Source organism: Pelobates fuscus, chromosome 5 (assembly GCF_036172605.1).
Source record: "Pelobates fuscus isolate aPelFus1 chromosome 5, aPelFus1.pri, whole genome shotgun sequence".
In the NCBI taxonomy this organism is placed as follows: Eukaryota; Metazoa; Chordata; class Amphibia; order Anura; family Pelobatidae; genus Pelobates; species Pelobates fuscus.
In genome coordinates, this window is record NC_086321.1 from 1,554,321 (window position 1) to 1,571,167 (window position 16,847).

General features: G+C 44.7%; 1 protein-coding gene across 3 annotated transcripts in view; it reads left to right on the forward strand.

Annotated features, from left to right (window-relative positions):
* The window catches only part of LOC134610547 (talin-1-like), a 99,219-nt gene that overhangs the window by 77,105 nt on the left and 5,267 nt on the right, over nt 1-16,847 (forward strand). For all 3 annotated transcript variants that reach the window (XM_063453514.1, XM_063453516.1, XM_063453515.1), the window contains 12 exons: nt 5,742-5,888; nt 5,972-6,138; nt 7,544-7,727; nt 8,316-8,441; nt 8,535-8,651; nt 8,750-8,935; nt 11,445-11,552; nt 12,020-12,125; nt 13,287-13,411; nt 14,512-14,637; nt 15,711-15,773; nt 15,881-16,063. In XM_063453514.1, coding sequence (XP_063309584.1) covers nt 5,742-5,888; nt 5,972-6,138; nt 7,544-7,727; nt 8,316-8,441; nt 8,535-8,651; nt 8,750-8,935; nt 11,445-11,552; nt 12,020-12,125; nt 13,287-13,411; nt 14,512-14,637; nt 15,711-15,773; nt 15,881-16,063 — 1,638 coding nt within the window. The remainder of the gene's footprint in view (nt 1-5,741; nt 5,889-5,971; nt 6,139-7,543; nt 7,728-8,315; nt 8,442-8,534; nt 8,652-8,749; nt 8,936-11,444; nt 11,553-12,019; nt 12,126-13,286; nt 13,412-14,511; nt 14,638-15,710; nt 15,774-15,880; nt 16,064-16,847) is intronic.

Genomic DNA, 16,847 nt, shown 5'->3' on the forward strand with positions numbered 1-16,847 from the left:
CTGGTGACTATAGTGTCCCTTTAACCCCTTAAGCACCAAACTTCTGGAATAAAATGGAATCATGACATGTCACGTGTCCTTAAGGGGTTAAGGATTAAGATTGTTACTATATACATATAAGAAATTGTTGTACTCGGGAGCACTGCAGAGTATAAGTAAGATCATTTTATTACAATGGGGCACATGAGATTTAGAAAAATAAGTAGATAAAGTCAATTTGTATGCAAAAAAATAAAAAATGAATACCACAAATTTTGGTAAAGATATACTGAAAAAAGGCACCACAATAAAGCACAAAATATATCATGTAATAGTCGTCATGGTGTCCACTTTTGAAAATTGTATGCATTAATGGATTAATTTAAATATTTGAGTTAACAAAATGGAACATAGCCCCATCTTCAATTTGCTTTTTTTTCAATGTAATGTGCAGGGTATAAATTCAGCTCTGTATTGTCATAAAAAAGACAAGGTTTTGCAAAGAGGGTCACTCTGTAGGAGATATAGTGGAGCACAATTTAGTAATTTTTTATTACAGTAGCACATATTAAGCGTACAAATTATACCGCTAACTTGCAATGTAATAAAAAAATGTTTAAAGTGGAAATAAAATACTACACATTTTATAAGAAATTGGTGCTTAAATGGCTATATAATAAATGTCAAAATATACCGTATGACATACCCCATGGTGTCTACTTAAATGGTATAAAGTTTTGGTGTAATTTTTACTTTCAAACTGCTATAACGCCACCAAAATGCAGGATAGGCCCATGAAAATAATCAGTCGAAATTCTAACTGTAAAACCTAAAATGATCAGGACTCCTATATGGCACTGTAACTTTACAAGATAGTGTCAGTCATACATTACGGATATTGTTTTATTCAAAACAATGTCCGGAGTATAATGTGTGGGGTTCATCACATAAGCACAGATGAGATTTGAAAACTCTCCGGTTAAAATGTAATATATAAAGAATAAACATTTTGCCACAAATTTTGACATAAACTGTTGAAAAAAATGGTTTACATTACGGTACAATATAAACCATATAAGAATTCCTGGAATGTCTACTTTCCCAAATAGGCGTTTGTAGGGCAATTTAAATAATCAAACTGCTGTAATGACCCAAAATGAGACCTAGGTCCATCAAATACATGTATAAATATTCTGACTGTAAAAATTGACCTAGTCCTGGTTTCCTATATGATGCTGTAACTTCACAGAATAGTGACAAAGACATACTTTGGGAATATCACTGAACTCCGAAAATGTAGCTGAACACATTATGCTTTATTTTTTTTATACTGGTGGTACACATTTAGGTAGGTTTACAAAATACTTATATCTGTGTATGTTAAAAATCATTAAAAAATGTAATACATTTTACTCCAATATTTAGCAGAGATTGACAGTTAAATGGATCTATAAATAAATCAGAATAACCTTGGGTAAATAGTTTGTGATGTCTGATATATATATATATATATTTATATTTTTTTATGTGGCACTTATGTCGCGTAGTCCACAATGGTCAGCATATCTTTGTTCCCAGAGGGGCTAGGCTTAGCCAGGGGTCCTATGATATAGACAGCTACTCTGCCGAAGGGGTCTTCGATAATGGGGATGTGCTGGAGCTTGGCCTTGTGCCGGTCGCCCTGCTTCCCCACTCTCTCTGGCAGACATCACAGGTCTGGCAGTGCTGCCTCATATCCTTAGAGATGCCTGGCCAGAAGAAGTTTTGGGTACGTCAACTCTCGGTCCAGCTCCGTCCCAAATGCCCTGCCAGGGGAATATCGTGAGCTATCTTCAGCAGCTCATGTTGATATTTCCTGGGTGCCACCAACTGCTTGGTGGTAGTAGGAGCTGTACCCGACTTCTTGTTCTCCGCTATGCGGTACAGTAGCCCTAGCTCCCAGAGGTACCTCTCTCCCTACCCGACCCGTCTGCCCTGTCCCTACATGCCCGGAGGGTTGGGTCAGACACTACCTCCCTCTCAAACTTGGCCATGGTATCCCAGGGAAGGGGTTCGGGGAGCGGGGTCTGCGTGCAGGGGTGGCTACGGGGATCAGGTGTAGGGGGATTGGCCAGGGGGGGGCGCCTTAAAGGGGCCAGGGCGTAGGGACGAGCGTGGGTGAGCTTTGCTGGGGGTTGCCGGCGTGCTGCCTAGTCCTTAGAGGGTGAGCTTCATCAAGGGCCCGGACGTGGCCATAGGTGGAGGTGAGGTGGCCCAGGTCATTGCCGAGCAGCACTTCTGCAGGTAGCCGATCCATGAGACCGACTTCGATCCTCTGGGATCCAGTGCTCCAGTCAAGGTGAACATGGGCAGTACCCCGCTGTCCTCTCTTCTTTTGGGTTGAGCTGAGGTTGCACCAGAGTGAGGGTAGCTCCGGTGTCTCGTAGCCCCTGGACTTTGCACCCTTTAAGCCGCACTGGCTGCCTGTGGTGGTCCCAGTTATCATGGGCGGCCTGGACTGGGTTTACCTCATGCAGACGTCTTCGTTGGGGCTCTGGAAATCTGTGGTGTCAGCTTGGTAGCAGAGGGCTGCTGCTCGCGGTACAGGAGGGGCTACGGGGGTGACCCACTGTGGTCTGCGCCGGTTTTGGGGACAGTTTGGTTTGATGTGGCCGGGTTGGTCGCATTGGTAGCATAGCCCGTCTGCCCCGGGGAATGCTCGCTGGGGGTGTGGCCTGACCGGGAAGCCCTAAGGGCAGTAGTGGGTGTTGGGTTGTAGCAGAGGTCGAATGGGGGGTCGCTAGCTGGTAGAGGGAGCTACCAGCTCCAGAGGTAGATGGTAGAGGTGTTGGCACCGTTGAGTATACACATACTCGTCGGCCCGTTTGGCTGCATCGGTCATGGTCTTGGGCTGTCGGTTTCATCCCATTCCTGCACCTCGGTGGGGAGCCCATTGTAAAAGTGATTGAGCATGAACAACTGGAGAATCTCTTCGGGGGTCTTGGCTTTCTGCAAGGCCATCCAGCTCTGGGTGGCTCGGACGATGCGGCGTGCCCACTCAGAATGGGAGTCATTCTCGACTTTCTGTGGTACGACTCCGGGGTCACCGTGTACCGGGCTAGTTCGACTTCCTTGACGTACTCGTACTCCTGGATCTTGTCTGCTGGTACATCTCGGTAGGCATTCACAGCCCTCCCTGTTAGCGTCCTGGCCAAAATAGTGACCCATTCTGTGTGGCCGACACTGGTTCTCGAAATCCTGTAGGAAGTCGTTGATGCCTTTGTTACGGTTGCCTCCAGGCTAGCTGGAAGTTGGACCGTAGAAAGGATGCTCCTAGCGCTCACCAAAGGACCATCAGCACCGTAGACACCATAACTACTGCGTAGACACCATAAGTACTGCAGACTCCACGAACCACCGCTGCTGGGCTAGTATCTCGCTGTCTGCTATCCACCCTGGACCTACGACCAGGCTCCAGGGTCCAGTGGGTGATCTCTCTTCCTTCTGCAGAGCGAAGCAGGATCAGGAACAAGAGCTCTTACAAGAGCTCAGTAGCAAAGGGAGCATGCAGAGCATAGCAATCCCTGAAGTGATTATAGCTGCTCCCTACAAACATGAGTCGAGGCTGCAAGTTAGAGGGTCAAGTCATTCTGTTTTAATTATCGCAAGCAGGAAAAATACAGTTTTTACACATACACTGTAACTTTAAAACCATACATCCAATCTTCATAGAAATTACATATTATTATTCAGCACACTTAAACACTCTCGAAAATCAGCCAAATCCATGCAGTGGATAAAAAGTTAGGTGGAAGTCCTTTATGACCGACCGCAAGCACATTTTCCTGCCCAAAACAGTTCCATAGATTTGGGCTGTGCGATCAGTCAATTTCATGCAGAAAAACTAATCTTCGAACGGGACTTCCCTGAAAGTTTAGTGTAGGAGAAGGTAAGGGTCAGCGGTGTTCGCGGAAATGTGTAGCCGATTTTAGTTCCATGAATTTGGCTACACATACCTCTGACCTTGTTCGAATGAACAAAGATGGCCGCCGCCACGTGTTCGTTTGCACGAACTGCAGCCACCCAGTGCTCGGCAATTAACCTGCAGTAACCTCACAGCCTGGGAGGTAAATTGCCTGCACACTTCCAATTCTGGGTGGTCCGCCTGTGTGGTACTTGGCTCAGTAAGCCCCATTTACTGAACCAAGTGGGATAAAGCCAGGGACACAGTATATTAAAGGTTTGGGGACACCGTCTTAAATTGTTCAACAAAGTCACAATATGTCCCGAGACGGTTCTTAAAGGGCCATACACACCCAATAAAAGTCCATAAGTTTTCAGGGGCACCATCTCCCAGGGGCCATAGTCATGAGGAAGGAGGCTGGCAAATAGGCTTCTCCACAACCCAGGGAAGCAGGGCAATTTGTCATTTAAAGGGCCGGTTACAAATGGCGGTTTGTAACAGCCTTCTTCTGCATCCCTGAACACTTTGAAGGCTGCAAAGGGCAATTTGGGCTTTGGGGCCGGAATGGCCAGACCTTCTGGGAACCTCTCTCTGGTCCGCCCTTCGTCTGGTTGTGGGGCGAAGACATATGCTTGTACCTCAGAGAGAATTTGGTTCATGGTTTCCTCTGAGGGGGTCTCCTTATAGAGCGCCGGGTGACTTCTCTGCGCATAGCATCTTCGTCGCCCTCCGGCTGGGGCACAGCTGCCTCTCTGCGTATACGGTCATCTTCCATTAGGGTTGCAGTCAGGTCAGCCTTGTTACGACTTCCAGCTTATAACCCTCTGGCTTCCACCAGGTCGTGTAATGTTTGTCTCTTTAGAGTGGTGTAGTCCATGGGTCTGTACGACTACTGAACGCTGGGACGTGGGATCCCGCCGCTTGCCACCAGTTGTAGCGGGCCTGCTAGCATTCCGACTGGTTGTCCCTGCTTAGCCACGTCCTTCCCTAAATGAAAGTCAGTTAAAATACAGAGAGACCCATTTCCCACTCAGTAACCTGGACGACACACAGTCCTGGGTGTACAACAATAACTTTATTGGCCACATTCGGCTCTATACTTTTCCCCATGCAAAGGGGTGGATAAGACATGAAGACAATGTCCCCTCCCAGGGTCCTCCCTCTCCCAGGGGTCGTATAACGTATCCGGAATCCCAGTTCCTTTGTCCCCTGTTCCAGCCACCCATCCTCTGGGTTACCCACCTCTGGTTACCAGGGGGTCTTCCTCCCAGGAGCCTCTGTACCTTCCCGTCTCATGGACTCCCAGTTACAGAAAGCCTGCCAAACCGCCATTGTCCCTAAAGGGTATCCCCAACCAATCTCAGAACAGTCACCGTTCGTGGGGTCCCTGGGTGAAAACAGGCAAGGGAAGCGTCTCCTTTCGGGACACGATTGCTCCCCCTAGCCACCACCCGTTTATACGATCTGCCACCCAGGGGAGCACTTATTAATTACTTCCCTTGTTGCAAGTTGCCAACGTTCTTATTGATTGGTGTGAACATTCCAAGGGGCACTGGGGAGGTCCTCGTTCCGGAACCAAACGAGGTGGGAAGCAATCCGCGAATGCTCCTCTTAAAGGGCATTAGTATAACAAATGGGCCGCCACCCAGGAAGGGCACGCGCAGAGGCTTCCCTTGTGGTTTGTGGTTTTGACACCACAGTTTGTGTGTGTTTTAGTCTAGCTTATGAATTCTTGTTCATACTTGGTCTGTTTTGTGTTGTTTCTGTGTAATGCCGTTTGCTTTTGCAGCTGACTGTTTCTGCCTTCATTTCTGCTTAGATTGGATCTCACATTAAGCAACGGGTTCAGGAGCTGGGTCACGGTTGTTCTCAACTCGTCACCAATGCCGGAGCCTTGCAGTGCAGCCCCAATGACAGCTACACAAAGAAAGAACTGATGGAGAGTGCACGCAGAGTATCTGAGAAGGTTTGTGTTCTGATTTAATCCAGGAAGGACCTCTCTGCTTTATCTCCTCACCCAGTGATATTGTACCTATCCATTCCTTTAAGGTTTCTCATGTCCTGGCTGCGCTGCAGGCGGGTAATCGTGGCACTCAGGCCTGTATAACAGCTGCCAGCGCAGTCTCTGGCATCATCGCAGATCTGGACACGACCATCATGTTCGCCACAGCTGGCACTTTAAACCGTGAGAATGCGGAGACCTTTGCTGATCACAGGTATCAGATTGGAAGGGGAGGGGATATCTTACCATGTAGAGAAATGATGAGAATGTATAATGCTTCCTATGGGTGAAGATTGAATATGGTGGTATACTGTACAGGGAGGGCTGCTGGTTGGATATAAGGGTATAATATGTTTATTTCACATGGAGGGCTGCTGGTTGGATATAAGGGTATAATATGTTTATTTCACATGGAGGGCTGCTGGTTGGATATAGGGGTATAATATGTTTATAACACAGGGAGGGCTGCTGGTTGGATATAGGGGTATAATATGTTTATAACACAGGGAGGGCTGCTGGTTAGATATAGGGGTATAATATGTTTATAACACAGGGAGGGCTGCTGGTTGGATATAGGGGTACAATATGTTTATAACACAGGGAGGGCTGCTGGTTAGATATAGGGGTATAATATGTTTTATGACACAGGGAGGGCTGCTGGTTGGATATAGAGATTTTTATTGTACAGGGAGGGCTGCTGGTTGGATATAGGGGTATAATATGTTTATAACACAGGGAGGGCTGCTGGTTGGATATAGGGGTATAATATGTTTATAACACAGGGAGGGCTGCTGGTTGGATATAGGGGTATAATATGTTTTATGACACATGGAGGGCTGCTGGTTGGATATAGAGATATAATATGTTTTATTACACAGGGAGGGCTGCTGGTTGGCTATAGAGATTTTTATTGTACAGGGAGGGCTGCTGGTTAGATATAGGGGTATAATATGTTTATAACACAGGGAGGGCTGCTGGTTGGATATAGGGGTATAATATGTTTATAACACAGGGAGGGCTGCTGGTTGGATATAGGGGTATAATATGTTTATAACACAGGGAGGGCTGCTGGTTGGATATAGGGGTATAATATGTTTTATGACACATGGAGGGCTGCTGGTTGGATATAGAGATATAATATGTTTTATTACACAGGGAGGGCTGCTGGTTGGCTATAGAGATTTTTATTGTACAGGGAGGGCTGCTGGTTAGATATAGGGGTATAATATGTTTATAACACAGGGAGGGCTGCTGGTTGGATATAGGGGTATAATATGTTTTATTTCACAGGGAGGGCTGCTGGTTAGATATAGGGGTATAATATGTTTTATTTCACAGGGAGGGCTGCTGGTTAGATATAGGGGTATAATATGTTTATAACACAGGGAGGGCTGCTGGTTGGATATAGGGGTATAATATGTTTATAACACAGGGAGGGCTGCTGGTTGGATATAGGAGTATAATATGTTTATAACACAGGGAGGGCTGCTGGTTGGATATAGGGGTATAATATGTTTATAACACAGGGAGGGCTGCTGGTTAGATATAGGGGTATAATATGTTTATAACACAGGGAGGGCTGCTGGTTGGATATAGGGACATAATGTTTTTTTTCACAGGGAGGGCATTTTGAAAACTGCTAAAGCCCTAGTTGAAGACACCAAGGTTCTGGTCCAGAATGCCACTTCCAGTCAGGAGAAGCTTGCTCAGGCAGCTCAGTCCTCTGTGACGACCATCACACGTCTAGCTGAAACTGTCAAATTGGGTGCTGCCAGCTTGGGAGCCGAGGACCCAGAAACACAGGTAACGAGACATAATGCAGGTCTTTCTTAATAGGAAAGCTTCAACACTGTTTGATCCCAATGGCAAATCTCTTAAAAACATGTGGCACATTCAACAATATTCACCCAAGGGAAGGGGCTAAGTAGCATCTTCCATATGAGACACTGTCTGATACAGCTGTTGTATTAAAGCTGAAATTTATGGCTTTGTTCCATAAAAGATTAGTTCCCTGTGGTTAGGTCTTCTTTTTCGAGTGAGGTCTACTTTACAAACGGATCTCATTTTACTATTTTGTGGTGGCCGGATGAGACTGTTGTTTCCTTGCATCAGGCATGTTAACACTTAATAGAGAAATGGGACCAGCATTGATTGTTTCATATTGACCTGCTATTCTGAAAACTAGGTTTTTGATTTTGTCAAGGGATTTACTACTTGATGAAGTTTTGTATAAAAGCTTTTACTTCTGTGTCATGCCATTGGTGTTTGACCTATCACAAATCATTCAACAAGATCCACATTAATGGCAAACTCCTTGGACTAACAGCTGTTCTATTTCTTCTAATTTATTTCCTTTTCTGGAAGTTTTAATGGTGTTTGCTCTCTATGTAGGTGGTCCTGATCAACGCAGTGAAAGATGTGGCAAAGGCTTTGGGGGATCTGATTAGTGCCACCAAAGCTGCAGCTGGCAAGTCTAGTGATGACCCCTCGGTCTACCAGCTGAAGAATTCAGCCAAGGTATTAAGGACTTCAGTGACAGTGTCCTGAAATGTGATGTGAGATAGTCATTATACATCAACCTTATTATGGGTAATTATACTGTATTTCTAGGTAATGGTGACCAATGTCACATCACTGTTGAAGACGGTGAAAGCAGTGGAAGATGAGGCCACCAAGGGGACACGCGCCCTTGAAGCTACTATAGAGCACATACGTCAGGAACTGGTGGTGAGTTATCTGTTGTTTCTGGTAAAGACTCTATGTGAACACATGACATTTCCCTTCTCTATTATTCTTCCTCTCCATGTTGATTGTTTTCTTTAAAGGTGTTTTCAGCCCCAGAACCTCCACCCAAAACTTCCACCCCTGAAGAATTTATTCGCATGACCAAAGGAATTACAATGGCTACCGCCAAAGCTGTCGCTGCTGGAAACTCCTGCCGTCAGGAAGATGTGATCGCTACAGCCAACCTGAGCAGACGTGCTATTGCAGACATGCTTCACTCCTGCAAAGTATGTCACTTTCTAAAAAGAAAACGGAGGCACAGCTCTTTACGTCTACTTTTTTTTTTTTGTCATATGGATACAACCTTGTTGTGGTTGAAGAATGAGGAAACATTACTTTGAAACAGGTCTTTAAAACTGTGAGAGATGTCCAAGGTTGGAGGAGCCAGAGGGTTAGCCAGTGAAATTGCTTATTTCCTCTGCATCAGCAGAGCATGTTTGAGCAGATGTAGTACTCTCAAAAGTAATTTGTGAAGGCAGCGGATTCATACAGTGTTTTAAAGAGAGACTAGTATGTGAGAAGGAAGCCAAATAAATTTTTTGTGAATCCTTTTATCAAGTGTTGGCTATGAGGTCAAGTAACGGACAGTAGGGTTTTGTCTGTGAACATTTACATTTTCTGTTGCTCAAGCATTGCAATTTAGACCACATGAAGAATTAGATTAATTTATAGCCATACCTAGAATAAACAGATACAGTGGCGGGATTAATGTATTGAGAGCCCATGTACAAGAAAAAAACAATATGGGCCCCTCTACAGAACAGGGGTGGCCAAAAGGTAGATCTGTCACACAACTTATGAGCAGTGCCTGTGTGTGGGGTAGTTTCTGTATGGAGTATGTGTGTGAATGTAGGGTAGTTTCTGTATGGAGTATGTGTGTGAATGTAGGGTAGTTTCTGTATGGAGTATGTGTGTGAATGTAGGGTAGTTTCTGCATGGAGTATGTGTGTGAATGTAGGGTAGTTTCTGTATAAAAGTATGTGTGTGAATGTAGAGTAGTTTCTGTATAATAGTATGTGTGTGAATGTAGGGTAGTTTCTGTATGGAGTATGTGTGTGAATGTAGGGTAGTTTCTGCATGGAGTATGTGTGTGAATGTAGGGTAGTTTCTGTATAAAAGTATGTGTGTGAATGTAGAGTAGTTTCTGTATAATAGTATGTGTGTGAATGTAGGGTAGTTTCTGCATGGAGTATGTGTGTGAATGTAGGGTAGTTTCTGTATAAAAGTATGTGTGTGAATGTAGAGTAGTTTCTGTATAATAGTATGTGTGTGAATGTAGGGTAGTTTCTGTATAATAGTATGTGTGTGAATGTAGGGTAGTTTCTGCATGGAGTATGTGTGTGAATGTAGGGTAGTTTCTGTATAAAAGTATGTGTGTGAATGTAGAGTAGTTTCTGTATAATAGTATGTGTGTGAATGTAGAGTAGTTTCTGTATAATAGTATGTGTGTGAATGTAGGGTAGTTTCTGCATGGAGTATGTGTGTGAATGTAGGGTAGTTTCTGTATAAAAGTATGTGTGTGAATGTAGAGTAGTTTCTGTATAATAGTATGTGTGTGAATGTAGGGTAGTTTCTGCATGGAGTATGTGTGTGAATGTAGGGTAGTTTCTGTATAAAAGTATGTGTGTGAATGTAGAGTAGTTTCTGTATAATAGTATGTGTGTGAATGTAGAGTAGTTTCTGTATAATAGTATGTGTGTGAATGTAGGGTAGTTTCTGCATGGAGTATGTGTGTGAATGTAGGGTAGTTTCTGTATAAAAGTATGTGTGTGAATGTAGAGTAGTTTCTGTATAATAGTATGTGTGTGAATGTAGGGTAGTTTCTGTATGGAGTATGTGTGTGAATGTAGGGTAGTTTCTGTATGGAGTATGTGTGTGAATGTAGGGTAGTTTCTGTATAATAGTATGTGTGTTAATGTAGGGTAGTTTCTGTATGGAATATGTGTGGGAATATTGGGTAGTTTCTGCAAGGAGTATGAGTCCGAATATAGGCATGTTACTGTATGGTAGTATGTGTGTGAATGTATGCATGTTTCTGTATGGGGTATGTGTGTTTGTATATAGCTGGTTTTTTTTTTTTTTGGAAGTGTTGGCGTTTGCATGAAAACGTTTATATTGTGTACAGGGCTGGCATTTGCCTGCAGTGGAGTGCTTATGTGTAGCACTGCTGTTTGAATGCAGACGCGTGTTCACATATACACATTCATTGACACATACAAAAACACTTCCACAAAAAGATGCACATATACCAATTCACTATAAGAGAGACATACACATAAATACTCTCTCCCTCCTTCACTGCAAACTTTCATTGTTTCTCCTCAGGCCCCAGTCAGCTTCCCCTATTTCCCAGTGGGTTCTCATCAGCTCGATCAGCTAGTACGACTCCATCTTGAAGAGTCCTGTGTGGGCTTCAGCGCAAGCCCAGATAGTAAGTCCACCCAGTGTGTGGCCAGGGGGGCTTTGCTTCCCTCTCTCCATGCAGCTGCAGGATTTTTTCTGAATGATTGGCTGGCAGCAGTCTCACAGAGGTGGAACTCCAAGTCCTCTATGCGAGCTTGTGCAGTTGCAGTGCAGGTAGTTGTACCACTGCACAGATATTGATGGGTGGCGATTGGCTGCATGTGTACTCCAATGCACCAGGGCTAAACATAGTGGTGAAAGACGGGAGTGGATAGACTAAGGGACTCTATGCATGTTAAAATGTGGAATATAATGAGCACGTGTCCTTTTTAGGAAGCCGCCTATCACCCTGAAGTGAGCCCTGATGTACGCCTTCGCGCAATGCGCTTTGGAAAGGAGTGTGCTTCGGGCTACCTACAGTTATTAGAGCACGTGTTAGTGGTGAGTATGATGGGCATTGGCATTCCCATCCTCCAGTTCCTATTTCTGTCTTTTTCTGATTAACTCCTCCTTCATTGTTCATTGTGCCCTTTGGTAATCTTTCTGTGGTGCTGTATTTTAGTGGTTTTTCCAGTTTCTCCAATTCAGTCTCTATGTATAACTCAAGCTTGACAAAGACTCTCCACTGGGAGTCAAAACGTTGCAGTGTTCCACATGTTCTAATAAAGGTGTCTGGACCATTTTTTAATACTGGTATTTATCTTCTGGGCTTGTGCTGGCCCTTGGTCTAGCTAAGCACCCTGTCTTAAGTGGATTGAGTGTGTTTCCTTTTCCAGTTTTGCAATTTATCTACGCATAATTTAGCATTTAGCTTGTTACAAGTCTTGTATTATTGAAGAACCCTCCTCTACGAACGCTTGGTCTGTACTCCAGCTCTTTTGACTCAAGTGGTCTAACTTTGCCTTCAGATCCTGCAAAAACCAAACATGGACCTGAAGCAGCAGCTGACTGCATACTCTAAACAAGTGGCTGGATCTGTTACTGAGCTAATCCAGGCTGCCGAGGCCATGAAAGGTATCCACGATTATCACCTCTCCTGTCTGTCTGCCTGTTATTTGTGGTAAAGTCTGAAATTGGCTGTAGCAGATTGTATTGATGCTGTCCATAGAAATTCGTATAGAAAATGTATTCGTATAATTGTTTCCCTGTATATCGGTAAAGTGTATGTAGTATTCGCATGATGGTTTGGTAGTTTCATACGAATGAAGCTACCGAACCATCAGACCACCCCAGTGAGAAGTGTGCGCCTCGTTAAGCGTTCACACTCTGCAAACTGCAGCTTAATTTATTCATTGTGTGTGCCTGTGTGGTCGCCGTTCGGCATACGAGCCACGTGCGGTGGCCATCTTACGCATGAAAATCTCAGCGGTGTTTGGTCGTCAAGTGTCTGGAACTCAAATCGGACACTCAAACAACCGAACACCGCTGAGACCTCCAGAGCTCCATAACTCACAAACGGAGAGAATAGGCAGCCCCTTGTTCGGCAAAATCAATGTACCGAACAAGGGAATTAATACGAATGGAAGATTAGCTGTGGATGGCAGGTATTTCTATGTGTTTTAACTCCCGAACAGAGACCGACCGCAAGGCCAAAACTCATGGAGCCTTTTTCGGATACCACCTCTTGTGCGGTCGGTCAATTAACACCCTCCACCTAACTCCCGAACCCCTTGTCCGATCTGGATGAATTGTGAATATGTTAGTCACCCAGATCAGGGCTACCAGGGGATACCCAAATTATTATTATCACTGCTTGTTTTGGGGTTCATCTAGAATTCAGGGAAAAGTACAGTATGTTTAATAGGATTATGTGTCACACTGAGGGGAGGAGATGTGTGGGAGGTAACTGTTACATTATTGGCAACTGGACTAATTATGGTGAATCTCTCCCTTGCATGGGAGAATGCTTTATAAGGAAGTTGTGTGGATTAAAAGTCAGTTCTGCTCCTGATGCTGTGTGTCGTCCAGTCATTGGGATCTGTATGGGAATATTTGTGGATTACCTTGCCTTCTGGGATTATTACTCTATCGTATTTTATTGCTTGTTCCTGAGCCTTACTGGGATCTTTAGTGGAGTTAACCTGTGAAAGACCAGCTCTCCGCTACATTGGCACATACAGGACATCTCCACAAGAACCACATTAGGTTTCATTCATTCCCTTGTATTACCTCCAGGTACTGAATGGGTTGACCCTGAAGACCCCACAGTCATTGCAGAGAATGAGCTACTTGGAGCTGCTGCTGCAATAGAGGCTGCAGCCAAGAAATTGGAACAGCTAAAACCACGAGCTAAACCAAAGGTGAGCGTTCTATTGATTACTGTGTCAGATCACCTACGTCTAATGGTATCTGGAACACAAAGACGCCAATATCCTGGTGGGCATAACGTCACGCTAAGTCAGGCCAACTTAATGAGTTCTTTATAGGTAATTATCAGACAGAAATAATCTGCAATAATCATCACGTTAGGCCACATATCTTATCAAGTTGGGATCACACCATGCTCAGGGAGAATGAGATCACCGGGGCTGAGATCACACCATGCTTAAGGAGAATGAGAGGACCGGGGCTGGGATCACACCATGCTCAGGGAGAATCAGATTACCGAGGCTGGAATCACACCATACTCTGGGAGAATGAGATTACCGAGGCTGGAATCACACCATACTCTGGGAGAATGAGATTACCGAGGCAGGGATCACACCATACTCGGGGAGAATGAGATTACCGAGGCTGGGATCACACCATACTCGGGGAGAATATGATTACCGAGGCAGGGATCACACCATACTCTGGGAGAATGAGATTACCGAGGCTGGGATCACACCATACTCAGGGAGAATGAGATCACCGAGGCAGGGATCACACCATACTCGGGGAGAAAGTTATTATTTAACTAATCATTGTTAACAGGAGTAGTCCCAGAAGATTGGAAGTTAGCGAATGTTGCGCCCATTCACAAGAAAGGTAATAGGGAGGAGTCGGGCAACTATAGGCCAGTAAGCCTTACTTCAGTAGTGGGGAAAGTGATGGAAACCATGTTAAAGGATAGGATTGTTGAACATCTAAAATTGTATGGGACTAATGAGAATATTTAGAAAATTGGGCAGACTAGATGTGCCAGATGGTTCTTATCTGCCGTCACATTCCATGTTTCTATGAGAAAATGTTATTCTCCATCATATAAATAAATATTGCAAATGTCGATATTCATTGGGATTTGTTGGTTGTGAAGGCTGTACATTACTCAGATTTTACTTTCTATATCTTCTACACAGGATAATCCCAAGGAATGGCTTAAATCCCTCTGATATAAAAGAAGGATTAAGGCCCTGATTGTTTTTCGCGATAAATCCATTGCAGTTACTGTGCCTGACAATCTATCACTCTCTTCTTGCAGCAAGCCGATGAGAGCTTGAATTTCGAGGAGCAAATCCTAGAGGCAGCAAAGTCTATAGCAGCTGCGACCAGTGCTCTGGTGAAAGCAGCCTCTGCCGCTCAAAGAGAGCTGGTTGCCCAAGGCAAGGTAAGACCTTGTCTGTATTCTATCCTTTACTCTATTCATTCCATCTAATCTTCTTTTCAACCCTCTCCTTTCTCTGTCCCTTGCCTGTCCAAATCCTCCATCACCACCACTGTCTGTGCTCCTCATCAGTCCGCCTTCTTCCTTTTTCTGCCTCTCACCTATCCACCTTTGCCACTCGCTAGTTCCATCCCCTCTTTACCTGCTCCTCACCTCTCCACCTTCCGCCAATTCTCTGACTCTTTGCCTCTCCACCTCCTACACCTTTCTCCACCATACACCACTCGACCTTCTTTCATCTCCCTCTCCTTTCTCTGTCCCTTGCTAGTCCAATGCCTCCGTTATCACCATTTTATTTGCTGCTTTCAAGTCCATCTTCCTTCCTCACTTTCCTTCCCATCACCTGTCCATCTTCCACCCTCCTTTCTCTGCCCCTCATATCACCTCTTCAACTCCCTGTCTCCTCTCTCTGACTCTTGTCTCTCCACATTCCCCCTTCTTTCTCTGATTTTCACCTCTCCACCTTATTCCCCCCCCCCCCCCTTCCTCGTCTGTCCACTTTTCCCACTTCTTTCTCTGGCCTTCAGTCAACCATAAATGAACACTATAGTGTCAGGGACAGAGACCTATATTTCTGACACTATAGTGGTAAAATCACTATTTAGATCCCCTGTCCCCTGGTTTTCCCTGCCAACCCATAGGAAAGCGTTGTGAGGCTATCGTGCACCAATCAGCATCTCCTCATAGAGATGCGTTGAATTCATGCATCTCTATTGGAAACGTTCAGTGTCTCCATGCAGCGTGTGGAGACAGTGAATGTCAGTCACACTTTGAAGCACCTCTAGCCGCCATCTGAATGACTTGTCACTAGAGCTACTAGGGAGCAATGTAAACACTGCCTTTTCTCTGCATGGCAGGCTTTAGCCATTAAGCTGTAGTTGGTCTGATGACTATAGTGCCCCTTTAACCACTTACTTTTGCTTCCCTTTCTAAGCCCTTGCTTCTGTTTCGTCTCTTCAGTCTTCCAATAAACTAATTTCTAACCTATTGTTGGATATGTTTTCTCTCTTGCTTAGGTCGGAGCTATTCCAGCCAATGCTGTAGATGATGGTCAGTGGTCCCAAGGGCTAATATCTGCAGTGAGTATAGCATGTCTTATGATTAAGAAGTACACACTACATGTGAAAAGTCCATCTGCCTCTTGGCATCATTCCATCCATCCTAAGGATTTTTACTTTTGCTCCAGGCTCGCATGGTGGCTGCTGCAACTAGTAACCTGTGCGAAGCTGCAAATTCTGCTGTACAGGGTCATGCTAGTGAAGAGAAACTAATTTCGTCAGCAAAGCAAGTGGCAGCTTCCACGGCTCAACTTCTGGTGGCCTGCAAAGTAAAAGCCGATCATGATTCAGAGGCCATGAAAAGATTACAGGTGAGTGAGCACTCTGTGACAGCAAGAGAAGATGTCCCCAGTAAAGGCTTTCTCTCCCTGAGCTGGAGGGGGCCGGAGAGAGGGATTTCCTTCGCTGAGGCGGAGGAGGAAGGGGCTAGGAGAGGGATATTTTTCTCTGAGAAGGAGGGGACAGGAGAGGGATATTTTTCTCTGAGAAGGAGGGGGCAGGAGAGAGGGATTTCCTTTGATGGAGGAGGGTGCCAAAGGGATTTCTTACTCTGAGGCCAGGGCAGGAGAGGGATTTTGGAGGAGGGGGCAGGAGAGGAGTTTCAGATTAGGAGGTGGCAGGAAAAGAGTTTTGAAGGAGGAGGGGGCAGGAGGGAAGTTTCGTAGGATGAGGTAGTACGTTTCTCTTCCTTTCCTTCTTCCTCCTTGTGTTGGTGTATATTTCATATCTATCTCTTCCTATTATTATAGGTGTATTTTATATCATTTCACTCTGTGAGCCTATATGTAGAGGTGCTTTTCTTCATTTTGTGAATTGGTTGTCTTAGTGAAAGTGTAATCAATTTCCTGATATATTCTACATTCTATTTTATCATTATTTTGTTTCCCCTATGTTCCTGAATTGATCTATTCCTTAGGTTACCCCGTTTTCCCCTTGTGCTATTATTCCTAGAAAGATAAAAAGGAGGAAGATATTCCTGTGTTTATATATAGTCCGTGGATCTTCTTATTTACAAAGTCATTCTTTGAGTTTTCCCTCCTTTAAAGGTTGAATTACCTATTTTAGGTAAAATTGAGACTACGCTGTTTGTTATCT